The sequence below is a fragment of the Staurois parvus genome, unplaced genomic scaffold (genome assembly GCF_062004578.1).
Source record: "Staurois parvus isolate SC_StPar_1 unplaced genomic scaffold, SC_StPar_1.0 ptg000137l, whole genome shotgun sequence".
NCBI lineage: Eukaryota > Metazoa > Chordata > Amphibia > Anura > Ranidae > Staurois > Staurois parvus.
In genome coordinates, this window is record NW_028317933.1 from 1,861,976 (window position 1) to 1,887,149 (window position 25,174).

General features: G+C 42.6%; 1 protein-coding gene across 3 annotated transcripts in view; it reads right to left on the bottom strand.

The window, feature by feature from the left end:
- The window catches only part of TOX2 (TOX high mobility group box family member 2), a 219,524-nt gene that overhangs the window by 63,300 nt on the left and 131,050 nt on the right, over nt 1-25,174 (bottom strand). For all 3 annotated transcript variants that reach the window (XM_089673241.1, XM_089673239.1, XM_089673240.1), the window contains exon 3: nt 17,722-17,967. In XM_089673241.1, the coding sequence (XP_089529367.1) occupies nt 17,722-17,967 (246 nt within the window). The remainder of the gene's footprint in view (nt 1-17,721; nt 17,968-25,174) is intronic.

Consider the following 25,174-nt stretch of genomic DNA (forward strand, 5'->3'; position numbering starts at 1 on the left):
CCAACGTCTCCTATTGGATAGGCAGAGCTTTAGCACTTGCTGTTAGTACCAACGTCTCCTATTGGATAGGCAGAGCTTTAGCACTTGCTGTTAGTACCAACGTCTCCTATTGGATAGGCAGAGCTTTAGCACTTGCTGTTAGTACCAACGTTTCCTATTGGATAGGCAGAGCTTTAACACTTGCTGTTAGTACCAACGTTTCCTATTGGATAGGCAGAGCTTTAGCACTTGCTGTTAGTACCAATGTTTTCTATTGGATAGGCAGAGCTTTAGCACTTGCTGTTAGTACCAATGTTTTCTATTGGATAGACAGAGCTTTAGGACTTGCTGTTAGTACCAACGTCTCCTATTGGATAGGTAGAGCTTTAGCACTTGCTGTTAGTACCAATGTTTTCTATTGGATAGGCAGAGCTTTAGCACTTGCTGTAAATACCAATGTTTCCTATTGGATAGGCAGAGCTTTAGCACTTGCAGTTAGTACCAATGTTTCCTATTGGATAGGCAGAGCTTTAGCACTTGCTGTTAGTACCAGTGTTTCCTATTGGATAGGCAGAGCTTTAGCACTTGCTGTTAGTACCAAAGTTTCCTATTGGATAGGCAGAGCTTTAGGACTTGCTGTAGTCCCTTCCTACTTATTACATAGTTTGTCAGCCCATCATATGGATAAGTAGGAATCTGTGAGATTGTGGGAGGTGGCAGAAAGCTCCAATATTATAAAGAAGTGTCTGAGCTTTGCCTGTCATAATGGTTCGGGACTTGGCCATAACAGCTCCATTTTGCAGGCTGCTGCATGTATGTGCACAGTCCTTCAAAGGCCTGCACTTTAGGCCTCATTCACATGGGAGCTTACTCCCATAGTCTGTAAATGGGCTACACCTTGGGCAGCTGGAGCTCATTGGGACAGCCCAATCATATCTATGAAAATGCAACACCTGCACAGACACAGCCACTTGTCCCAATCTGACAGACATATGGGTTCAGGTGAGTGGCGCTTACCCACATGGGAAATTGGGACAAGTGGAGGTTTCGTTTAATGGCTATGTCTCTTTAAAGCCCGTAGGAGTTATATCGTAAGCCCAAACTTCTTTTATTTTAATTTTGGGGGTAGGTTAGGGTTAAAACCTGTCAGTTTTATTTTTTTAAGCCATCTGTAATTTGAGAGATTCCCCTCCACTTCCCATTCTGATTTTTGACTCAACAGAAACATTCTGGTGTGAATGATCCCTTAAATTGATATATTAAACAATGTCCCCTCCAAGCCATCTTCTGTAAACTGCTAATTCCCCTGCTATCATGGAATGAGATGAAGTGAGGAAGTGTGTTATTTACAGGAGCACCAGGATTAGAGGAAACAAAGAAAAAAAAAAGAAAAACTAATACAGCCACCACCTTTCAGGATTAAAGCTGCAATATACTGAATTTTTGTTTTCGGGTTTAAATAAGTTTTAAATGTATTAGATTGATCCAATGACACGTTTACCTTAAAGCGGAGCTCCACAGAAAAAGGGAAGTTCTGATTTAAGTACTGGTCCCCCACTCCCTGTGAGGAATTGGCACCTTTGGTGAGTGGGGGGGGGGGCAAGTACCCACTTTTGACAGGTTCCTGCTCCCACTTCCACTGCTACCACCTAGGCGATCAGAAGCGGAAGTTGTCCTCCCTCCCCAGAGTTTTCTTGATTATGTGACAGGCCCCAGAAGACTATGGGACCATTCACAAGTTGCAGTGCTACTCAGGCATGCGCAGTGGGCACCCGGCTGTGAGGCGCAAGCTGGGTGCCAGGGAGTGAGGACAGCTGGTGAAACCGGCTGCAGTGAGTAAGTCTCTGGATCATGGGACAGGTGAGTGGCTATAGTCAGCAGTTATAGTTTTTGCAGCTGCTGACTTTTGTTTAAATTAGGTTTGATTGGAGCTCCATTTTAATAGTCAAGAACACACATCTGCAAGGCTTTCGAAAAGTTTCAAATTTTTATTACATTTCAACAATGAAATATGCATGGTGTATTTTTCATATAGCTTTGTAAATAGTAGACTGATAAGAACTGAATGTTTTTCTTTGTAATACAATGGGCAATAGTCCTAGTATGTTTGTTACAAGTCGCTAAGCAGGTGCATATTAATATGTGTGAAATTGGCAAAAGTATTGCTTGCAATTTCCTAACATTTTTGGCAGTCAGATATGATGAGATTTGTTGCAATGATCAGTTCTGGCTGACTAGATGATTTATCAGTTTTGCTTTTCCTGACAATGTCTATTGTTTGGGACTGTGTCCCAAGGCCAGAGACAGTCAGAGACAGTCCCGTAGAAGTCTACATATCACTAATTCACTGAGCGACATATCCTTATGGATGTCACACCACTTCCTCAAACTCTGTATATTAACCAAAAATCACACGTGTTTCTAGATCCCAAAATATGAAAAGCTGCAACCACACTATGATATATTTATAATAGTCACTGAAATGTAAATTATAAGAAACATATAAGAAAGCTAATATAAAAATACCATATAATTGTGCAATAGTCCACACTGTGAATGGATTCACAATGAAAGTGTATCAAACAGAGGTCCTAACTGATGGTGTCAGTTATAACCCCTGCGTGGGCAGACTAGGTGATATTTGTACTATTGTGCCTTTTATATGCCTACTAAATAAAAATTATTGAATAAGACAAAGAGGTTCTAAATTGTGTTCCCACATTAGACAGAATCTCCACCACTAATTAGCCATAAATGCAAGCCTACCAAAGATATATGACTCACTTGCTACAGAGAAAACATAAACAACATATGATGCCAATGGTCAATGAAGGCCGAGCTTCCACCTCCCTCCACCAGGTTTAGCTGCTGGCCAAGGATGTTATAGACCATATGGATCCTCCTTTTGCCACCATATTACAAAAAGAAATAGGAGAACAAACACTCTGCATAGTGTGAAATCTGATGCAATGAATTTATTAAAACTCATAATGCACTTACAAATATAAAAGCCAGAGTACTGTGGAATGTACAAACGATTCCAACCAGCACATAGACTCACTTCTGGTAAGGTGATGCCGTCAGCATGTAGCTCCACAATACGCATTTTGTCAGATATGACATCTTCTGCCGACTTCCTCAACTTACATCTGTCTAACACTGTCCTTACAATATTTCCTCCTCCCCAATACTCCGCTCCTGACTTTGCCATCAAAATCAATAGCACAACTACCTGTCCCTCCATGCGTGCCAGGGTGCTAGGTGTAATCCTGGACCTCTCCTTTGGGTCCCACATCCAATCACTGGCTAAATCTTGCCACCTTAACCTCTGTAACAATTCCAAAATTAGCCACTTCTTAACCAATGACAACACAAAACAATGTATTCGCTCTTTATTTATCACCCACCTGGACTACTGCAACTTCCTTCTCACTGCCCTACCTCTACACAGGCTATCCTCCCTCCAATCCATCATGAATGCTTCTGCTAGACTCATCCACCTTACTAAACGCTCAGTGGCCACCATGCTGCTCTGCCAACTGGCTTCCACTAGCCCAGTGTATAAAATTCAAAATAATAACTACAACCTACAAAGCTATCTGCAACACTGCCCCCATCACCAGCCTCATCTTGCCCTATTGCTCAAATCATCCACTCTGCTTCTCCCAAGACCTCCTGCTCTCTCGTTCCCCCCTCTCCTTTTTCACTTGGATCCAGGACCTCTCCAGAACCTCTCCCTTCCTCTGGAACGCCTTACCCCAATCTGTCCAGTTATCTCCTACCATGTTCACCTTTAGGTGATCCCTAAAAATGAATTTATTCAGAGATGCCTACCCTGCCTCCACCTAAAACCTGTAAGTCAACTACCTCCATCAGCTCATCCCCCACAGCTAGAGCCTTTTGTACCACCTCCCACTCCCTTTTGGATTGTAAGCTCCACAAGCAAGGCCATCCTAATCCTTCTGCTGCATTTATATTGTAAAGACAGATGCTGCCTGGCCAATAAAGATGGAGTTAAGTATGCATCTGAGGATGAGAAGGGTTGCTTAGGTTAGGTCAAGAAGAAGGTGACAAGGAGGACAAGTGCACTTTGTTTTAAATCACATTAATCCTTTATATATAATATAGAAATAATCTGATGCACTAAAAAATGATATATTGTTCACTAAATTCTCAATATAACATAATAGGATCTCTGTACTACATTTTCCTTTAACTATGCAGTCTGGTAAGACTGATCCTGATCACTGTTCACTCTGTAATAATCATACTTCTAGTTTTCTTAAACACGCTTTTACCTTTGACCTCACATTAATGCAATGTTACTTTTTATCACTGATGAAAGTGCTTCTCTGTCACCTTACAATGAGGGAACAGTATCTACATGACAATGGTGGTGTCTGGTTGATGAAGCTAGATTGGGTGCTTTATGTGGAAGCTCAGTGGGCAAGGTCTCCCATTATTACTAAATTGCTTGCTAGATATTTTTTTTTTGCCAGTCTCTCATTAGAGAATCACCCTGAGAAAATGTCTAATATTCTACTGTGTTTCTAGCTAGTCTTTCTTTTTAACCCACAGCTAAAGCTCCTATAATGAAGCCTCCCTATCATAAACCAGAACCAGACAGGGATTACCTGCTTTATTACTAACTCTAAAGTCAGAGTTCAAGCCCTTTAAATATATTTTATGGATGTTAAAGAGTCATTCAATCAACCTAAAACATGTATTTCAGTTTAGTTTGGGTACATGGTGTGGAGCCGAGTCACCTATAGGTTTCTTTTTATATCTCTTTCGGACAAAAGGGTCATGATCTCTGCAGTTGGGTTCCCAACTCCTCCCACCTGCTTCAGCCAGCAACAAAGTGGCCCACCCTAATAGTTTTTTTTAAAATGTATTTTTAAATAATGGAACATATAACAGGACTGAGGTTCAGAGGTAAGTTTGTAGATCCAAAAAGGCTGTTAATGGGTTTACAAGGGAAGTGGCATTTTTTAAGGGGGTTTGCCCCAGAACCTAGTGAATATGGTGAAGTTCCATTTTGCAAAAAATACCCAATCACTTTCCCAAAAAATAAGAAAAAAACCAGCATGTTTGCTTGCACATGACTGGATAATGGAAGTCAGCAGAGCTGCACCTCATTCACTGGGCTCTGGAGAAATTCCCTTGCAAAGTGTAACTTCCCTTGCAAAGTGAACAACCAATTGCCTTTAGTAAATCAATCCCAATGTCTTACCACTGGAGTCCTCAAGAGATATAACAAAGCATTTGGGTGGTTAGCCTTGACCCATAACTAAGAAATACAATTTGGGTTGACTTGTCCTTTAAGACAGTAAAAACAAAGGATTAAAACAAGTCAAATAATGTGTGTTTAGGGCTTTAAGGAAATTTGTGTCTTAACAGACTTACCCTCCACACTAGAGAATTATTAGCTGGATGTAGAGACATTTTACCAATAAAGATAACCAGCCTATCATTGGGTTTACCATTATATCACAGTAACAGAGCCTGGACAGTTGAGCTTAGGAGCTATTTCTAAATTAGTTGGGGAAAAAAAAGAAAAACTTCCTTTTTAAAAAAAAAACTCATCCGTTCTTTAATGCATTGTTTGATAAAGTTGCAGATACATGATATCCCAACTTAAGTCTAAACTATTTGTTGACTCTGCACAGACTGTCTTCTTCAAGCAGCTTGTGATCTATTTCTCTGGTGATTACATGATTGCAGCTCTGTACAGAATTCATTTGTAGCCCGTGGCAATTAAGACATTAAATCAAATGGGTAATTAGACCAGATGCATTGCTTGTTCTTCTTAATCGTGGTCTACAGATATTGTACAAACTGGAGACAATATGTAATGTAAACAATGCAATGTTTACATTGGCCTGAGCCTGTGAAAGCAGATTTCAATTTGCAAAGGGCGGAGGTTAGAAGTTATAATTACAAAGTTGCTTACATTTACTTGATATCTTAAAAGATCATAGGTTATCTTACGTGATTTAAAAGTATAGATATAACTTAATGCGGCATTAAGAAAATGACAAAGGAAACGTGAGACTCCTTTGTAGTGGTCACAGCAGGTAACTGGAATTTGAGCTTGAGTTGTACTACAATCACTGGAACCTACAGTACATACAAAGTTGGTACATAAAACTGGACAAGCATGGACTGAAATTAGGCCAGTTCTGCAGTGACCAGATCAGGGGTGGACTGACAACTCATGGGGCCCCCGGGCAATAGGGGATCATGGGGCCCCTTTGTCCTTTCCCAAACTCAAAAAAGCCTATGAAAAAGGTATCAGGGGCATCTCATGGGGCCCCCTACTGACCCTGGGCCCTCGGGCAGTGCCCAAGTTTCCAAATGGTCAGTCCGCCCCTGGACCAGATGAATTTTGATCAATACTTGGCCACTGTGGTGGAACAGAAGTACTGATCAACTTCTCTTCAAGCTACTGATCAACTTCTGTTCTACCGTCCAGTTGGTATTTAGTGGCTCAAACAGCTCTGCAGGCAATAGCAACAAAGCTGATGTGGGGAACAGGGGCGGACTGACAACTCATGGGGCCCTCAGGCAATAGGGGATCATGGGGCCCCTGTGTCCTTGCCCAAACTCAAAAAAGCCTATGAAAAAGGTACCAGGGGCATCTCATGGGGCCCCCTACTGACCCCGGGCCCTCGGGCAGTGCCCGAGTTTCCAAATGGTCAGTCCGCCCCTGGTGGCGAGTCACCCCGCTATCAGAATACAATGACACAGCAGGGGAGATTTCCCCATCGATCTTGAATGTGTGGATGAGGGAATCAGGTCAGTTTTTTATATTCAATCTGCTGGCTGAATGAAAAAACTGACTCATGAATGACCAGCTTAACTAAATTCACCACTATCCAAAACTGAAGAGTTGATGTTGGGTGGACTGACCCATTAAGTGGAAAAATCGATATTACCTCTAAGAAAAAACACCTCCCCAAATTTAAGAAAATGTTCTGCTTTGACATGGGCAGACTTCAGGACTGTACCAGCAAAGGTATCTCAGTGCCTATATCCATTGAGGTCTCAGTAAATGTCATCAAAAACCAAGATATAATGTACAATGGTCCTATCACAGGGCAACCAAGTATGATCATGGGCATCCATTTAGCTTTGTTGGTCTGGGATTATCTCTTTCCTGTGCCTGTACAAGGCTACATTATAGTAAAACAGGACAGAGCCACAGTTGAATAAAACTGAGTTCCTCATTTAATACAGCAAAGCCTTTAGCAGCAATATAGTTAAAATGCATGGAATGAAGCCTAATGTAATTCACAATTCTCTTTCATGTCATTTTACCGATTCATGTTCAAATATTTGTCTCCAGGGTATAAATGGTAGGGAGTAAAAAACAGGAATCATTTCAAAATACACTTCAAATGCATAGAGAAGCAGCCCCCCAAAAATTCCCTTTAAATGTGCCTATCTCTCCATTAACCAGAAGGATGTGCAAATTAATTTTAATCTTTATTGGATGGGGGGGTTTGATGGTAAACGAAACAGTTCTCATCTCTGCTAAACCTGATTTATAGCGGCCCAAAGCTCCATTTGTAAAAGCAGGCAATAAAACAGAAAAATAAAATGTTTTTTTGCAGAGGCCCGCTCAAACAATAAATGATTTCCAAGTCCAAGAAGCTGCTTAATAAATCCTAATTCCCCCTCCCCCCCTCACCTGATTGCCCTCCCAAGGTATTTTACAGGCTGATTTACACATTTACTATTGCTGCCTGAGAACGGAGGCAGAAAGCGATCATAATCAGAAAACAGGGTCAAATACAGTAGTAACAGGAGGGGAATGGGCCTTAATGGAGAATCCAGAGAATGGCGATCATTAGCATACATATATATATATAAATATATATACACGGTATATACAGAAAATATACAGTATGCCTTTATTGAGACAGCTGAAGTATCTTGTTATAAAATCATAACAAATAAAAACTGTGAAATTTTTTTTCTAGTCGGGCAGTTTGCATTGAATATTCCTAAAGGAAAAAAGCTTTGTAGGTTGAACTCCCAATATTAGGTAGTTATGTATACATCCAGTGTCAGACTGATTCATAGTTATTATTGGCAAGCCTAACTCAGACTAGTCCCCAGCCCCCCCAATCCTGTGCATAGAGAATGTGCCCGCCCCTGCCTAAATAAAGCAGGGGCAGCTATTGATGGAAAGCTATACTTGCCTTTTTTTTTTTGCTCTGGCAGTTGAATAAACATTTGATACACAGAGGTAATTGATTGTGTCTATACTGTAAGATGGCAATACATGAAGTGCCTATTTGGGGAAAGTTTTTTTTGTGGTTAGATTGGTTCACCACCTTGAGAACTGGGGCTCTTATTTACCGTTGCTTTTGGCACGAAAGAAGTAAAAAAATCTATATAGAAATTGTGCACAAGCCCTGACCCCTAACGTTAATCTTTAAACTGGTTCTAATGCCTAACTATAAATACATAACTCCCTAAAACTAACCCTACAACTTCTCTGTACCTTTAGCCCTGAAATGTAACACTTACTGTAACTTGACCCTAACAATTGTTCTTGACCTGACCATAATCTTAGTCCTTTAAATTGGATTGCCAGTCAACTTCTAATGCTAAACCTACTCCCCCCCCCCCCTTCTAAGATGATTCTATCTACCCTGTGAAAGCAAAGATGCCTATAATTACCTATTTTGAAGCCGCTTTAGTCCAGGCACCTGATTGGGTCTCATCGCTGACTTCAGTGTAGAGGAGAGGCAGTGACAATGGCTGCAGAGCCTACGTGATGATGTCACCCACAGGCTTATTATGGGGCAGCTGTTGCCTGCTGTCCCTTCTCTACACTGAAGCTGGCGCTCATTAGACCGGAATGGAACGGCTTCAGAACAGGTAAGTATAGACATTTTTTCTTTCAGAGGATAGATAGAATAGTCTTAGAAAGAGGATGGGAGTAGGTTTAGCCTTTGTTAGAATTTGACTGGGATTACATTTAAAGTGTTACTAAACCCACAACAGTAAACTCAGTCTGTATACGCAGTAAAGCATGCTTGGTATACTCTCTGTGGAACCTAAGGGATAATCTTCTGCATTGGGTAAAAAGGCTGTTTGATCCTGACTTCTCTGATCCTCCCCTTCTTCCAGTGTCCCCCTCCTATCTCCTGATAAGACAGTGTGGAGACACTCTGCACATGCTCAATTTGGTGTGTATTGCTAAATATTTTTTTTCTCTTTTCTTGGGGGAGTGCATGTGATCAGAGCAGGGCCAATCAGCACTGTCTAGACAGAGGTCAGGGGTCCTGCATCCTCCTAGAGCAAAATGAAAACTCTTCCTACAAGCTTTAAGTAGTGTTCAGCCGGGCACTGATAGAAGTCACAAGGCTGCTCTAACTGCTGATGAGAAGAGGGATTTAGCAGTTTATATTTACTAAAATAATTGAACTTTCTTGTTCTGTGTACTGTGGGAGACCAGTTATAATGAATGCAAGGTCCTGGGTTTAGTAACACTTTAAACATCCAAAATTAAAGAAGAACTTCACGCCCCTCTCTGGGTTTTTTTGTATTCCATTTCCTCTTTGATGCCATCAAAATTGTCTGTTTCTTCCAGGTTCAGGCAGCCAGCCCCTGATGACATGTACCAGCTCCATATAATGGCTGATGCGTTCCCCTGCTCCTGCAACCTCCTGGAATATGAGACATTGCAACCCAGGAAGCTGAAGGAGCAGGGACACATCATTCTCATCTAAGCCATCTAGAATGATGACAGGAGGTGGCTGGATCAGGGGCGAACTGACCATTTGGGAACTCGGGCACTGCCCAAAGGTCCGGGGTCAGTAGGGGGCCCATCAGATGCCCCTGGTACCTTTCATAGGCTTTTTTGGTTGTGGTTTGAGTGAGGGTGAGGACACAGGGGCCCCATGATCCCCTATTGCCCGGGGGCCCCATGAGTTGTCAGTCCGCCCCTGGGCTGGATATAAATCTCTCTGACACAAGTATATTCTCCAAATGACACTGAAGCGCTAGAGGCTTCATAAGGACCAACAGAGATGTAGTATAGATCTTTTAAATATCACCTCTAGTCACATCCTGGTGAGCTACGTCAACGCTGCCCTCTTAAAAAAATCTTGAAGACAAACATACAAGAAAACAAGGCCTCGTCTAATACCAGATACAACTTGATTGGAAAAGGAACAAATAATGAGTGCATACTTACAATAGCCATAGGCTTATACAGCATTAAAGACCAGACTGAGTGACAGGATGACCATCGTAAAGTATCAACACGATTCTGGTGTCAACAAGACTCACCAGCTAATGTGTTTCAAGGGACAAACCCTCTTAATCAGAGCAGATGAGGAGGGTTTGTCCCTTGAAATGCGTTAGGTGGTGAGTCTTTATGACACTAGGATTGTGTTGATACTTTACGATGGTCACCCTGCCACTTGGGTCTGGTCTTTAATGTCGTATTAGCCTGTTGTATATGGATACTGAGAGCAGGGGCGGACTGACCATTCGAGCACTTGGGCACTGCCCGAGGGCCCAGAGTCAGTAGGGGGCCCCATGAAATGCCCCTGGTACTTTTTATAGGTTTTTTTGGGTGTGCTTTGAGTGTGGGCAAGGACATAGGGACCCCATGATTCCCTATTGCCCGGGGGCCCCATGAGTTGTCAGTCCGCCCCTGATTGTGAGTATGCATTTATTATTTTTTCCTTTTACAATCAAGTTGTATCTGATAATGCACTAGGTCTTTGCATCCTTTTTTGGACAAAAACCTGCCTACCCTGCCTGCTGTGTTTATACAGCTGAATGCTCTGCTCTGATCAGATGGTCACATACAGACAGTCTGAAAGTAAGCAGCTACTTCTATGCTCTTTGGAAAACCCATAATCCACTGTGACAACAATGTCATGGGTACACCCTGCCGGAAAATGATCAAAGCTGGAGCAACATTCTAGAGCAGAGGTCTGTGGCAACCAATCAGCTTCTATCTTTCATTTTCAAAGCTTAACTAAACAAGCTGAAAATAGAAGCTGATTGATTGCCATGCATAGCTGCTCCAGATCCTGTCTGCTCCATTTTTGATAAACCCTCTACCCTACGTTAAATGTTTACGTGTAAAAATAAAAATGTAAAAAACAGTACAGAAAAATGAAAAACCTGTCTAAAAAATGACAAACAAAATATATATAAAAATAATATGGACCCCCAAAAATGTTATAGTTTTCCTTTATGGTACAATTATTCTTTTGTTTCACGCTTACAGGAGCCCAATTTAATTTTATTTTTGGGCATAAATTCAGTTTCATGTGTACGCCATTGCAGCCGATGAACCCTGTGATATCAGCCAGAGCAGAGTGCAGTTGCTTTGGTGCTTCAGACATCTCCTTTATATTCTCATGTTCTTTGTGGCCTCTGAATTCAATTAAACCGATGGGGAAAAAAATAATAAACAGGCGTTTTCTAAATGGAAACTTGCGATGCAAAGAAGCAAGGGGAGAATCATGCAAATTCATAACATGAGATCTGTCCTGCAAAGCTTGATTTGCCAAACATGCCCCATCAGATATTAGGTCCATTCTCTCTTTCAATCACCAATCAGCAGAGAACGCTCATACATATGCATCAAAGACAATTACACTCTCGGAATGAGGACACTACAGCCTGATGAAAACCAGCCTGTATAATAAATATTCTCTTTTTTCTTTTTCTTTTTTTAACTTTCTTTTCCTTACCATAGCCTCCTATAGATGAATACAGCATGTTTAGAAAGGTTCATAAAAAATTCAGCCGATCACATACATGAAGGTTTAGAAAATGAGGCATGTGGTGTGGGTCAGAACCCCTTTATCAATTTTTTTGGCACCTGACAATATGCTATAGGGTAGACTTTCATGTGTCCATCATAAGCATAGGAGGGGATGACTGCACTAATGTATGTGTGCCAAAGAGGAAAGAAGCTGCAAAAAAGAACTTTTAGCCTTTAGATAACAATATCTCAGCTTTATTCATTGCTAATTAACTAAAATATCTACAGACATGCATGTAAAGATTTTATCATTTCCTTAAAACTTAAACCCAGGCTAAGCGCTAATTCTAAAGATGGCATACATGTATGCAGGGCTTTTTTCTCAGAAAATAGGTGCAGGAACTCAACCCTCCGACTCCCTCCCCCAAAACCCCCCTCCCCTCACACACAGCCTACAAATCTAATCAAATAGTGGGTGTGGTCAAATTGCACTGACAATGGGAGTGTCTTAAAGGGGCATGAAATACCAGGAGTTCAGTGTTCAAGTAGGTTACCAACAGAGTGCAGAGTTCAGGGGTGCGCTATGTGCAGAGTTCAGGGGTGTGCAATGTGCAGAGTTCAGGGGTGTGCAATGTGCAGAGTGCAGGGGTGTGTTGCATATAGAGAGCAGAGTTCAGGGGTGCATTGCATAAAGAGTGCAGAGTTCAGGGGTGCGCTACATGCAGAGTTCAGGGGTGCACTATGTGCAGAGTGCAGGGGTGTGTTGCATATAGAGAGCAGAGTTCAGGGGTGCATTGCATAAAGAGTGCAGAGTTCAGGGGTGCGCTACGTGCAGAGTTCCGGGGTGCACTATGTGCAGAGTGCAGGGGTGTGCTGTATATAGAGTGCAGAGTTCAGGATTGTATTGCATAAAGAGTGCAGAGTTCAGGGGTGCACTACGTGCAGAGTTCAGGGGTGCACTACGTGCAGAGTTCAGGGGTGTGCAACGTGCAGAGTGCAGGGGTGTGTTGCATATAGAGAGCAGAGTTCAGGGGTGCATTGCATAAAAAATGCAGAGTTCAGGGCTGCGCTACGTGCAGAGTTCAGGGGTGCGCTACGTGCAGAGTTCAGGGGTGCACTACGTGCAGAGTGCAGGGATGTGCTGCATATAGAGTGCAGATTTCAGGGGTGTATTGCATAAAGAGTGCAGAGTTCAGGGGTGTGCTTCATACAAAGTGCAGATTTCAGGGATGTGCTGCATACAGAGTACAGAGTTCAGGGTGTGCTGCATACAGAGTGCAGTGTTCAGAGGTGTACAGCATACAGAGTTCAGGGTGTGCTGCATACAGAGTGCAGTGTTCAGAGGTGTACAGCATACAGAGTTCAGGGGTGTACTGCATACAGAGTGCAGAGTTCAGAAGTGTGAGGCATACAGAGTGCAGAGTTCAGAGGTGTGATGCATACAGAGTGCAGAGTTCAGAAGTGTGAGGCATACAGAGTGCAGAGTTCAGGGGTGTACTGCATACAGAGTGCAGAGTTCAGGCTGTACTGCATACAGAGTGCAGAGTTCAGGGGTGTACTGCATACAGAGTACAGAGTTCAGAGTTCAGGGCTGTACTGCATACAGAGTTCAGAGTTCAGGGGTATACTGCATACAGAGTGCAGAGTTCAGGGGTGTACTGCATACAGAGTTCAGAGTTCAGGGCTGTACTGCATACAGAGTGCAGAGTTCAGAGGTGTGACTGCATACAGAGTTCAGAGTTCAGGGCTGTACTGCATACAGAGTGCAGAGTTCAGGGTTGTACTGCATACAGAGTTCAGAGTTCAGGCTGTACTGCATACAGAGTGCAGAGTTCAGGGGTGTACTGCATACAGAGTACAGAGTTCAGAGTTCAGGGCTGTACTGCATACAGAGTTCAGAGTTCAGGGCTGTACTGCATACAGAGTGCAGAGTTCAGGGCTGTACTGCATACAGAGTTCAGAGTTCAGGGGTGTGCTACCCACAGTGTGCAAAGTTTAGCCTTCTCCCATAGCTGCTTAGCTCTGCATTCCCCATCTACATCTCACTTTCACCCCTCATCAGCTCTGACCTCTGCATGCAACCCCACCTCCTCTGCCCCCATCTTCTTACCCCCCCCCCCCATTAAAAGCTCCACCATCTTCCACATGTCTTAATTTTGTTGTATTAAGCTGAAGCACCCCTCCAACTCTAGTACCTCCCTTCACACTGTAGGTGAAGCCGCCTCTCTCAGTTACAGGAGATCATCCAGTGGGGGTGTCGGCATCTTCACTGCACCCTGAGCACTTGCATCTACCTTGTCTCCATCCTGCACTAAGTTGGACCCGCTCAGGAGATCTGTGGGAGCCGTTGGGAGATAAACTGTCACTTGTAAACACAGAAGCCGGACTTCTGTGTTTACAAGTGATAGTGGTGAGCAGAGAGCAGAGGGCCGGAGCCAGAGGTGGTGGAACCGAGTTCTACCAAGTTCCAGCTAAAATATAGCCCTGAATATATGTATGCATGTATCTTGCCTCCAAAAATATTTGAAATTCTCTCCAGTGGTCTTGAGATCCTAACACTTCTGCAAGATACTGTGACTGAGAACTACAGTTTGATTCAGGGCACAGTCCTAGCCTTCTGACTGAGAAATGAATAGGCTCACTATGCTCTCTCCTTCCATCAGCAAACCCCAAATATTAAAATGACAGCAAGGTGCAGTGTAGTGCATGATTGGCTTAAAATATGAAGGGATATCAGCCACACTCCTCTTACAATATTTTTTAATAATCAATTAATTGACTGCATATAGAAATATCTCCAGTCAAAAGCCAACCTGTTTCACCACTCAAGAATAGAGGAAATGATTGGCTTACATTGTGCTCCTCCCACACCCAGTCCTGCTGTGTGGGTAATTGTGGGGATCTAATTTAATGATGTCCAGGTACTTCCTTTAGTGATTTGTCTTTTAAAGGAATAATAAAGCTTTTACAAACCACTTGAAGTGTGGCTTTAATAGGTCAGTACAAATAATAAGTAATCCCTTTGCTTAGGCAAAGCAATAGGTTCACTTAACTACCTACCTACCCTGGCAACATTAACGGTAGTCATCTTACTATCATTTCCCACCTAGTATGGTAGCTGGCTCGAAGGAAAACGCACTTCAATATATATGAAGTATTTTGTGGTTTTATATACTCTCTCTCTATTTTTATGTATTATTTTTTCACAACTATTTTCTCATCAAAACATATATTCACATTCATAAATATGTTAGAGGAAATTCATCATTATTTTTTGACATGCAAAAATGTAGCTGTTGTAAAACTTTTTTTCCCCATAAACTGTTATTTTAACCCATTATTATTATTTTACCTTCACCTTAAATAATTTCATTTCATAGAATGTTAAACAATCACAAGCTAAAAATGTAGGAGTGAAAATACATAATGTAATCTTCAACTTCTTTATCTGCCATATATACCAATAACAGGCCCTTTAATTTTACATCTTCCCCCATCACCACCCCCAAAGCAAAAAAACAACTACTTTGAACAATGTTTATCAGCTATATAAAGGTTAACGCGGTATCAGGGGCGGACTGACCATTTGGAAACTCGGGCACTGCCCGAGGGCCCGGGGTCAGTAGGGGGCCCCATGATTCCCCTGCTACCCTTTTTATAGGCTTTTTTGAGTTTGGGCAAGGACACAGGGGCCCCATGATCCCCTATTGCCCGGGGGACCCATGAGTTCTGAGTCCGCCCCTGCGCGGTATGTAAACCAAGGATAACGGGTCCATTAAATATATTCCTATGTCCTCATGCACACTGGACGTTTTTACAGCGGCTGTTTTTGGCTTTTGACATTTTTTTCTACAGCCAGTAATCTCCCCAGCATGTTATCCTAGGTATACCCAGAACTAGTGGGTTTCCAAAGGAGTTTTTTAGCTGTACGCTCTAATGCTGATAAATGTGGCAAAACACGGTAAAAAAACTGCAAACTGGCGTTTTTGGATTTTTTTTGAGCAAAACATTTTTTTTGTGTGTGTTAAAAAAACGCTAAAATATGCTAAAAACGAATGCAAAATGTTGAAAACTTGTGTTTTTAATGCAACTTTACACAGCTAACGCTACCATCGTTATTAAAACGCCCCGTGTGCATGGAGCCTAAAAACAGTTTGGTAACCATTAGGTATACGGGTGCCTCTTCTACTGAACAATTTCAAGTTATCTGATAACAGACAAAAAAGAAACTCGGTAGTATTAGATTATGGAGATCTGATTACAGATGGTTGAACCAATTTTTATTGTTGTAGGACATTTATCTGATAAAACTCTCTATACTGTAGGTTCACTTTTTTGACCAGGGGCGGACTGACCATTTGGAAACTCGGGCACTGCCCGAGGGCCCGGGGTCAGTAGTAGGCCCCATGAGATGCCCCTGGTACCTTTTTCATAGGCTTTTTTGAGTTTGAGCAAGGACACAGGGGCCCCATGATCCCCTATTGCCTGGGGGTCCCATGAGTTGTCATTCCGCCCCTGTTTTTGACTGGCAGGCCCCATGCACACTGGACGTTATAAAAGCACCAGCAGCGTTGGCTGTAGAATGTAGAGTTTTGTAGCGTTTTTTTTGTGTTTTTGCATTAGCGTTTTGCATTTTTTAGCGTTTTTTAGCAAAACTGTACTCCCACAAAAGCTTGGGGTTAAAAAATGCTAAACGCCGGATAGCTGAGCTTTTTCAGCATTTTTCAGTGTTTTTCAGCTCTAGAGCATTTTTATAGCTGAAAAACTCCTCTTCATATGCAGTAGTTCTGGGGGGTTTTCCAGCCTTAAAAAGTTAATAAAAGCCTATGTTTGCATGGGTGCCTAGGATAACATGCTGGGAAGTTTGTTGGCTGTAGAAAAAAATGCCTGATGCCAAAAACAACAGCTGTAAAAATGCTCAGTGTGCATGAGACCTCAAGGGGAGTTAATCCACCAGATGATAAAAAAGTAGAAAAACGGCTCATAAAACCCAAGAGAATACGTTCCCCTAGGGCAACCCTTTGTATGCGCTGGACCAATAATGTAATACAGCTAGCCAGACCACTATGAAGCAGCTGAGGCATAATGTGGCATGTAATGATGACTGGATGAGTAGCCAAAATATATGCCTCTACTGGAAATCTGAAGGAAGTGTACATTTTAGTGGAGGTTTATATGTGGAATTGGGACAGCAATTCTGTTCTTTAATTAGAATGCAAATATCAACCGAAGCTCAAACATAAGCATGCTAGATACCTATAGGTTTGGGGATAACTAACATTTTTGCTATCATCAGTCCTAAAAAGTATCCAGGAAAGGTACACCAAGGTAGAAAAGTAAAGTGGAAACACAGTGCAGTTCAAAAGCTTTTTTGATAAAAACTAGAACAAATCGCACTTACAATGCTGATGTGACAAAGGAGCCGGAGGGAACAATGGTAGGAGCTCAACCTTAAATTATTCATTATAGGAACTAAAAGCAGAATCCACCTGAGATCCATCTTGCCAGACCTGCCATCTGAAGAAGGCGTGGGACCCCTAAAAGCATCAGTGGTGGCATTTTTTAATTGTTGGATATTTGGCCAGAAAGCCCCCTGGAAAAACCAGTGAAAATTCATCACACACAGATCTTGAGATGTGTATCTGAGGTGGCTTCTGTCTTTAGGTACCCTAGTGGCTAGCTGATTTAAGGTTTATCTGCTACCATTAATCCTTAACCCTCTGGACTGGAAGAGCCTTCTAAATTCCTTTGTTGCATTGATATTGAAAACGCAATTTGTAAATGATTTCATCATTAAAGCTTTTGAACTGCACTCTCTGGTGCACCTGAAGGCAGTCTACTTGGTGATAGTTGAAGAAACAACCCACCTATTATTTCCCTGGGGACAGATGAAGCAGGTAACAACTTGATATATGGTTTGACATACCAAAATCCTTATCAGCACTGCATTTCCAACTTTGGGTTAAGATATTTTTCAAATAAAGAAAACAACTTACTGTAGGTAGCTGTGAGGTGAGAAGATGTCCTTCTTGGCTTAACATGTTGGACACCATAATTGCAGGTAGGTCCATGTTCTGATAGGAGTAGGCGGGTATCAAGCTATTTGGAGGGAGGCTGTGACACAGTGAATGATATCCAGACTCATGGTCCACCAGGTGCATCAGGGAGTGATCTGGTAGATTCGGAGGTGTGATGGGAGGAATCTCATAGTCTTCATTGCTTTCACTTTGACCATTATATGTCTGAATGAAGGAAGATACATTATAAATCCAAAATTCATTTAAATACATTTGTAACTCAAAAGCAGTAAAAAAAAATGACATATGGTATTAAAGTAGAACACCAGAATCAGAGCCTGGACAAATTTCTATTTCTATCTCTATCCCTTCTCCATGTCTCAGTGACACCTTCACTGTTGGGGTGTAACGCTGATGTTACTGGAACAGGGAGCGAGCGCAAATCACCTTAGTGAAGATACAGAAATAAAGGGGGTTCCAATCCTTTCTCACTATATCAAAAAAAAAGGTTTTGCTGAAGCTAAACTTTCAGTTTATTTAGTCTGAACAAATTACAAAACTGTATTTATAGAGGGAGAAAAGCATAACCATTGCTCCAATAACTACGCTGGAAGCTTGTGTAATAGATATATATAGCTATCCCCAGACCAAACAGTTGATACAACGTCCAAAACAATTAATGACACATAATATTTCTTTTAATAGAGTCTGAAACCTTTTCTATAAGAATTGTGCATTTTACATATTTTGACATTTAGCCCTGGCAGCCAAGGGATGCTCTCTGGCATTGGATTTGGAAGGGGAAGTCTAGCCAAAGTCAAGGACAGTACACCAAAAATTAAAATAATTGTTGTAGTTTCAACAAATAAGCAAAACTGTCCTATAAAAACATAGGGGGGCTGTCATTGCTGGCCTAGAAATTCTATTTGTCTGGATGTCTCTTAACTATAAGGGCCCATTCACACTAGGAAAGGCATGTGAATCAAACAGGAATGTGTTGCATGTTCCTATGCGATTTACATGCAGTTCTGTGCAGTGAAATTTCAGCCCATTCATTCTGAATGGGCTGAAATGGCACCGCACTGCACCAAAAGTAGTGCATGCGTTACTATTGAAACGCACTGCAACTGGATACTGATACCGTGAGACCATGGATACTTGTACCATGAGATCCGGTGCGGGCACTGCATTTGCGACCTACATTTGTGGTGTCATGAACTTTGCACTGACACCCGCTGCAGATCGCAAGGACAGTGCTGTTTGAATGTGGCGCGGGAAACCACCATGGAATACGGGTTTCCCGCACTGCGTTCTAGTGTGAACGGGCCATAATATTTTTCTGATCCAGCAAGCAAGCAAGTGAAATCAGAGCAAAGCCATAACTTCTAATCTCAGTGTTTATTTATTTCAACTATGTACAATCTTTAGCTGTTTTTCTGCAGTTTAGATTTAAAGCTGATAATAAATCATGAATAGAAGAGACAAATCAATGCAGCCATGTATTTATTAATACATCATTCAATTTATTTTGCCTGACTTGACTTGGAAACAGCCTTATACAGCAGCACTCAGACTGTAAGAGGGAGAAGCAGCTCAAGGAGCCAGTCAGCAGTGCTGCAGTGCTCATATGCTAACAAGGGACATGCTGATAGAAGGGGAGAGCAAAGTGACAGAGAGGAGAGCTCATCTGTCTGCTGCTTCTCCTTCACAGTCTAGTCACCCAGCTGTATTACTCAACTGAAGCAGAGAATATTCAGGTCTCCAGCCAAGCCAGACAGGGCTGTTCTGTCTGGCAGTACAGTATAAAGCTCAGGACTGAATGGAGAGAAATACAAATCTTTAGGCAGGCCATAGACGAGTTGACCCTCTACCCACCTCCCAGTACCACCCATTTAGAGACTACAGGAACAAATCATTTTATGGTGCTAAATAATTTGTATGGAATTTGTTAATGATAGCAAGAAAAGCAGTAAAATAGGTCCCCTATAACCAGCAATAATAGACCCCCAGCATCAATAGTCCCTCCAGCAGTCAGCAACAGTAGATCCCTCCCGCAACAGTAGATTTCTCCCAGCAACAATTTTGCTCCAGCAATATAAGACCTACCCTTAGCAACAATAGATCCCCCACCAGCAACACCTCAACACCCCCTTACTATTCCGACATTCAGTCCTGGAGGTGCTGGAACTACGCTCCCCCGTGTTCCTGCCGAAAAAGGCCCCGTGCAGTAGTAAGTGGCAAGCGTGCCCTATTACTGATAAGTGGCGCACATGACCAGTCCAGAGACCATTAATCAAGATGGCAGACAACAATCTTAGGGCGTGCATGGAACAGCTTGTGGTGATGACGTTTTTTGTGAACGAAGGCATAAAGCCCGTGGATATCTACAGAAGACTCCAAGCATGAGACGCTCAGCCGCAATAAGACATTTGCACTCTTCAAAGATGGCCGTACGTCCATCAGTGACAATCCCAGCCATGGTGGTTCCCAGCTCACAGCAGTCATTCCTGTGAACATTCAGCACGTGAAACGCCTGAACCTGGATAATCGACGCATAACCTGTCGTGAAATTTCACAAGAGACGAATCTTTCTGTGGGAACGGTGAACACAATGACAAAGTGGAGCCGGCTGTCCTAGGATGGTTCAGGCGTACTGACAAATCTTTCTATGCCGAAGATTTCCAGTCATTAGTTAAACACTGGGGTGAGAGTATAAATGTAGCAGGGCAGTATATAGAAAAATAAATGCAGTTTCCACTCTTTAAAATTTGTTATTTTCTTATATAAACTCAAAAGTCATGGTTTGACTTGAACGCCCCTCAGGTATATATATATATATATATATATATATATATATATATATATATACATATTTATCCTCTCTCTCTCTCTCTGTCTACAGACATGCTGAGATATGGGACTACAAGTGCCAGCCAGCCCACAGATGTACTGACATATGGCACTAAAAGTGCCAGCCAGCCCACAGATGTACTGATGTATGGGACTACAAGTGCCAGCTAATCTGTGCACGCATGCATGTAAGTCACCCTGCCTTCCCAGCAGTACTTTATACTGCTCCACGAAAATAACTGCTGTAGGGTGGCATAATCAACACGCAGTCATTTATACTGCATGCATAACAACCCCTGCACCAAGGGAACCCACTGCACAGGGAAGTTTGCAGCCCAAATGAGGGGGCTTCTTACCCGGGAGAGGATGAACCTGGGAAAACCATAGAAAATAGTTTTTTTTCTTTTTCCAAGGTGTCCGGAGCGAGGACAAAAAAGGAATGCTGAGTGATGGGAGCTGCTGTTATGGGCTAGGAAAGAAGTTGTCCTGGAGGGATCAGAGAGGGCAGGAGCTGACCCGTGGTAGGCTGACATGGGGAGGTCCAGAAAAAAAAAGTTATATATATATATTATGTTCTAAAGTTTGTTTTCCTGCAAATAGTGCATCCTAAAAACACAGGTAAAGACATGCCTGGAGCTTGGAAAGAAGAGATTAAGCACAGGGCATACATGGCAAAGTGAAAGCAAACCTGACAGTATAGGGTTAGGATGTGGTTGAGATATGAAACCCAAGCACATTTACCGGATTGGTGGAGTGGACGGGTTGATGGAAGGAACTGATGAAAGAACAGTTGGTGGGGGTAGTGTGAGGGGCGTCACTTGCAAGCTGGAAATCATCGGTGAAACATCCCTCCCTCCTTCCCTGGTAATTGGGTTGGTTTGGTTTGTAGGAGGTGGGGTGCGGTTGGGGTCCTTGACGGAGGTCTAAAAACGTGGTATGTTGGTAAATGGTGGGACCCATCTCTGGTATGGAGTCCTCTGGATGGTCTGGTTCAGTTTAGACTGACCGGGGAGGTAAGGTTGGTAGGGGTCTGTGGTCAGTTAGGATAGTTCCCGAGGCGGTGTTTAGAGGCTGCGGATAGAACCTAGCATAATGGTACCACGGACTCCAAAGTGGAGTGAGGAGGTCGTCAAGGATCCGCAACTGTTCTTGGAGCTGGATTGTTATATTGGTGAATGTTTGTTGGTTTGGTTTTGTTGAATAAAGGGGCTGATTTGGCCATTTAATCCATTTGGGGTGTTGGTGTCGTTATTTAAGGAAACAAGGGGATGGAATTGGGGGCCGGTTTAGAGTGAGCATAGGGAACAGGTGTATCTGAACTACCCTAGTCATGGTTTATATATTGCTGAATTTTGTGTTTGCCTGGAGCAGCCCTTCAATTAATCTTTAGGACAGCTTTAACACCACTTAATACTTCTATTATCTTCTACATTTTGTGGTTATTTGCACATCTTCTATGCCTTGCACATTTGCAGTCTAAGCACCGTTGGCAGTTTTTTTTTTTTGTTACTAGAACAGGTTTGGAGTCAGAAATTAATATTTCAGAGTATCCAGGAAGTGAGCAAACAAAACAAGAAAATAGCTCAGAAAATCGCAAAGCATTCTGGGAATATTCAGCACATTCATCGCCCATAATAGAAATGCAAATGAGGCGTTATCAGCTCCATGTTGGTGCTGTCAGAGTAACTCAACACTACTATAGAACGAGGATCTTAATAATGTGTCTATTGTGACAGCTGCACATTCATTCTTGGAGATAATTACCTCCAGGAAAAAAAACTGGGATCTCTCTACTTCCTTGCATTATTAGGTGGAGGAAAAAAAAAGTGCATGCTTGGATGAAATTAGATTTAAACTTAAATGCATAAAATGGGAAAATAAAAAAACTGTCTGTACACAGTTCTGCCAAACTGCACAAAATCAGTTATCTTGGCCATTTGGTTTTGGTCAGCTGTTTTCATTTTTCCTGTAATGATTTTTCTCAGTCCACTGGATTTCTGCCCTCTGCCTTCGTATGGCCATCTGCAGCCTCATCTCCATGTTGAAGTTTTGAAAAAAAAAAAAAAAACAGGGAAGAGACGCAGTGCGGAGTATATAGAATAGTTTCTGCATAAAATGGTCTCCTGTTTAAGGGCTCCTTGAGACATGTGGACGGTGGGGGAGTCGGTAAAAGCAACCCCCACTGCCTGTCTGAACAAGTAGATGTAGCCAATTTGCTTCATGGTTATGGCTGGTGGCTAGAGGTACCACCACTGAACGTGATCCACTTAAAGTGGTTGTAAACCTCAGACATGAAATATGAACAAAGCATATGCCTCTATAGTGTGTATTTGTCTCAATCCAGAGCACTAAGGCTGGCCATACACTATGCAATTTTCTGTCCAATTTCTGCCGAATTTCCTTTAGATTTACCTTCAACTATGTAGTGCAAGAGCCTGCCTAATTGGATACAATTGAAAGTGTTGTTAGGTTTGACCTCCTATTATATGGTTTTTGGTAAATCTAAACCAAAAATCTCAAGAAAATTGTATAATGTATGGCCAGTCCTAGTGTCATTTTTGTCTGCTGCTTCATTCCTCTACTAAAGGCATGAATCACTTTTGACAAGATTTCCTGACACCAAGAGAATAAAGTTGACAGGGGAGGGACCTCCAGCACACAGCCTCAGCTCTGTTCATGTGTGCTGTGTGAAGGGGGAAGGGTGTCCCTTCCCTCCAATCAGCTCTCACTGAGCTCTGCCGAGTATAACTTCAGCTCTCCACCTCCTGTTTTCTGAAAGCTTAGACAAGCTGTATAGATTCTGGACTTTAAATGGATGTAGAGAAGAGAATACTGAAGATAAACAGGTACAACGTATGTAGGAGGATTTCTTTCACCTCTGTGTATCACCTGGGACCAGTCATTTTGTTTACAACCACTTTAAGTGAATGCAACCATGTGCAATGCCACGGATGTGACATGCTGGGTCAGCATTTTGCGGGCTAAAACCGACAAGGACGAAGTGGTAGATTGCTTTTCAGAGGGGTGGCAATAATAGCTGCTTGTGTAGACAAGCCCTTAGAACAGTGGTTCTCAACCTGTGGGTCGAGACCCCTTTGGGGGTTGAACGACTCTTTCACAGGGGTCACCTAAGACCATCGGAAAACACATATTTCCAATGTGTAAAGAGCAGCTACTGTGTAGAAAGCAGCTACTGTGTTGAAAGCAGCTACTGTGTTGAAAGCAGCTACTGTGTTGAAAGCAGCAGTATTGGAGGTAAAACAACACTTCATGAATTATAATTACTGGGTAAATAATTTTATGGTTGGGGGTCACCACAACATGAGGAACTGTATTAAAGGGTCACGGCATTAGGAAGGTTGAGAACCACTGCCTTAGAAGGACTTCATGGTGGAAGGGTACACGCCTTTAAGGGTACCCTTATAATAGTGCCAGGTGGGTGGAGTCAGGAACATTTAGGTGTTTTCTGCACTGGAGTGTCAGAGGGATGGGGAGTGTTTAAAATAATTGACCCAAATTTTACCTATCTTAAAATTATTATTTTCCTACCTTGCAGTGAAAATCAATTCGTATTACACCCTATGATGTTATTACCAGGCTTACAAAAGGTCAGCTTTTGGGTGGAGAGATCAGTAGTGTGCCCTATGTCAGTTTGTATGGACGTACTCTCCAGAACTACATTTCCCAAGAGCTTTTTCCCGACACACTCTGTTTGGGCAGGCTTTTGAGAGTCATGGCAGCAGCATTGTTTTGCAGGGAAAAATATCAATGTGTGCATGGGGAGAGGAGGAGAGGCTGATTTCTGTACAGTAGGGGAGAGCTCAGACTAGGCTGACCACTCTGCTTCTCTCCTTGTCAGGTCAGATCACGTCCCATGCCTGAAGAAGGGTCCCTGCAAGGTTCTGGAGGTTGCTTTTGGGCATATGGACATGGAAAAGCCATACAAGAATTGAGAACTTTGTACTTTGAAATAAGCTCATCAATGTGCTGGTGACATATTTTATCCTTTTTAGGGAATTCCCCACAATTTTCTGACTTCACAAAGATGTCCATTGCTCTCAAGCAGGGCCGGGACAAGGGGTGGGTAGGAGGGGTGACTGCCATGGACGCTGTGGTATCATGTGATGTTTGGGGGGAGCACCATGAAGAGATTGAGGGGAGGGAGAATTTGGGGGGCAGCAGGGGGTAATTGTTCTAGGAGGGGAATTTTGAGAAGTTGTACTAGGAGTGGTGATCTGGGGGGATTTGTGTTGGAAGGAAGGGCGAGCATTTGTGCTAGGAATGACGATTTGGCAGGATTTGTGCTACAAAAAGGTAATAGGGTAGGGAGGGAATTTTTCTTTTTTTTTCAGGGGGATTTGTACTAGCAGGGATGAATAGGGGGTATTTGTACTAGCAGGGATGAATAGGGGGTATTTGTACTAGCAGGGATGAATAGGGGGTATTTGTACTAGCAGGGATGAATAGGGGGTATTTGTGCTAGGAAGGGAAATGGGGGGATTTTTGCCAAGATGGGGATTGGGGAATTTGTGATGGGAGGAGGGAATTTGGAGTGGGGGCCGGGATTTGTGCTTGGAGAGGA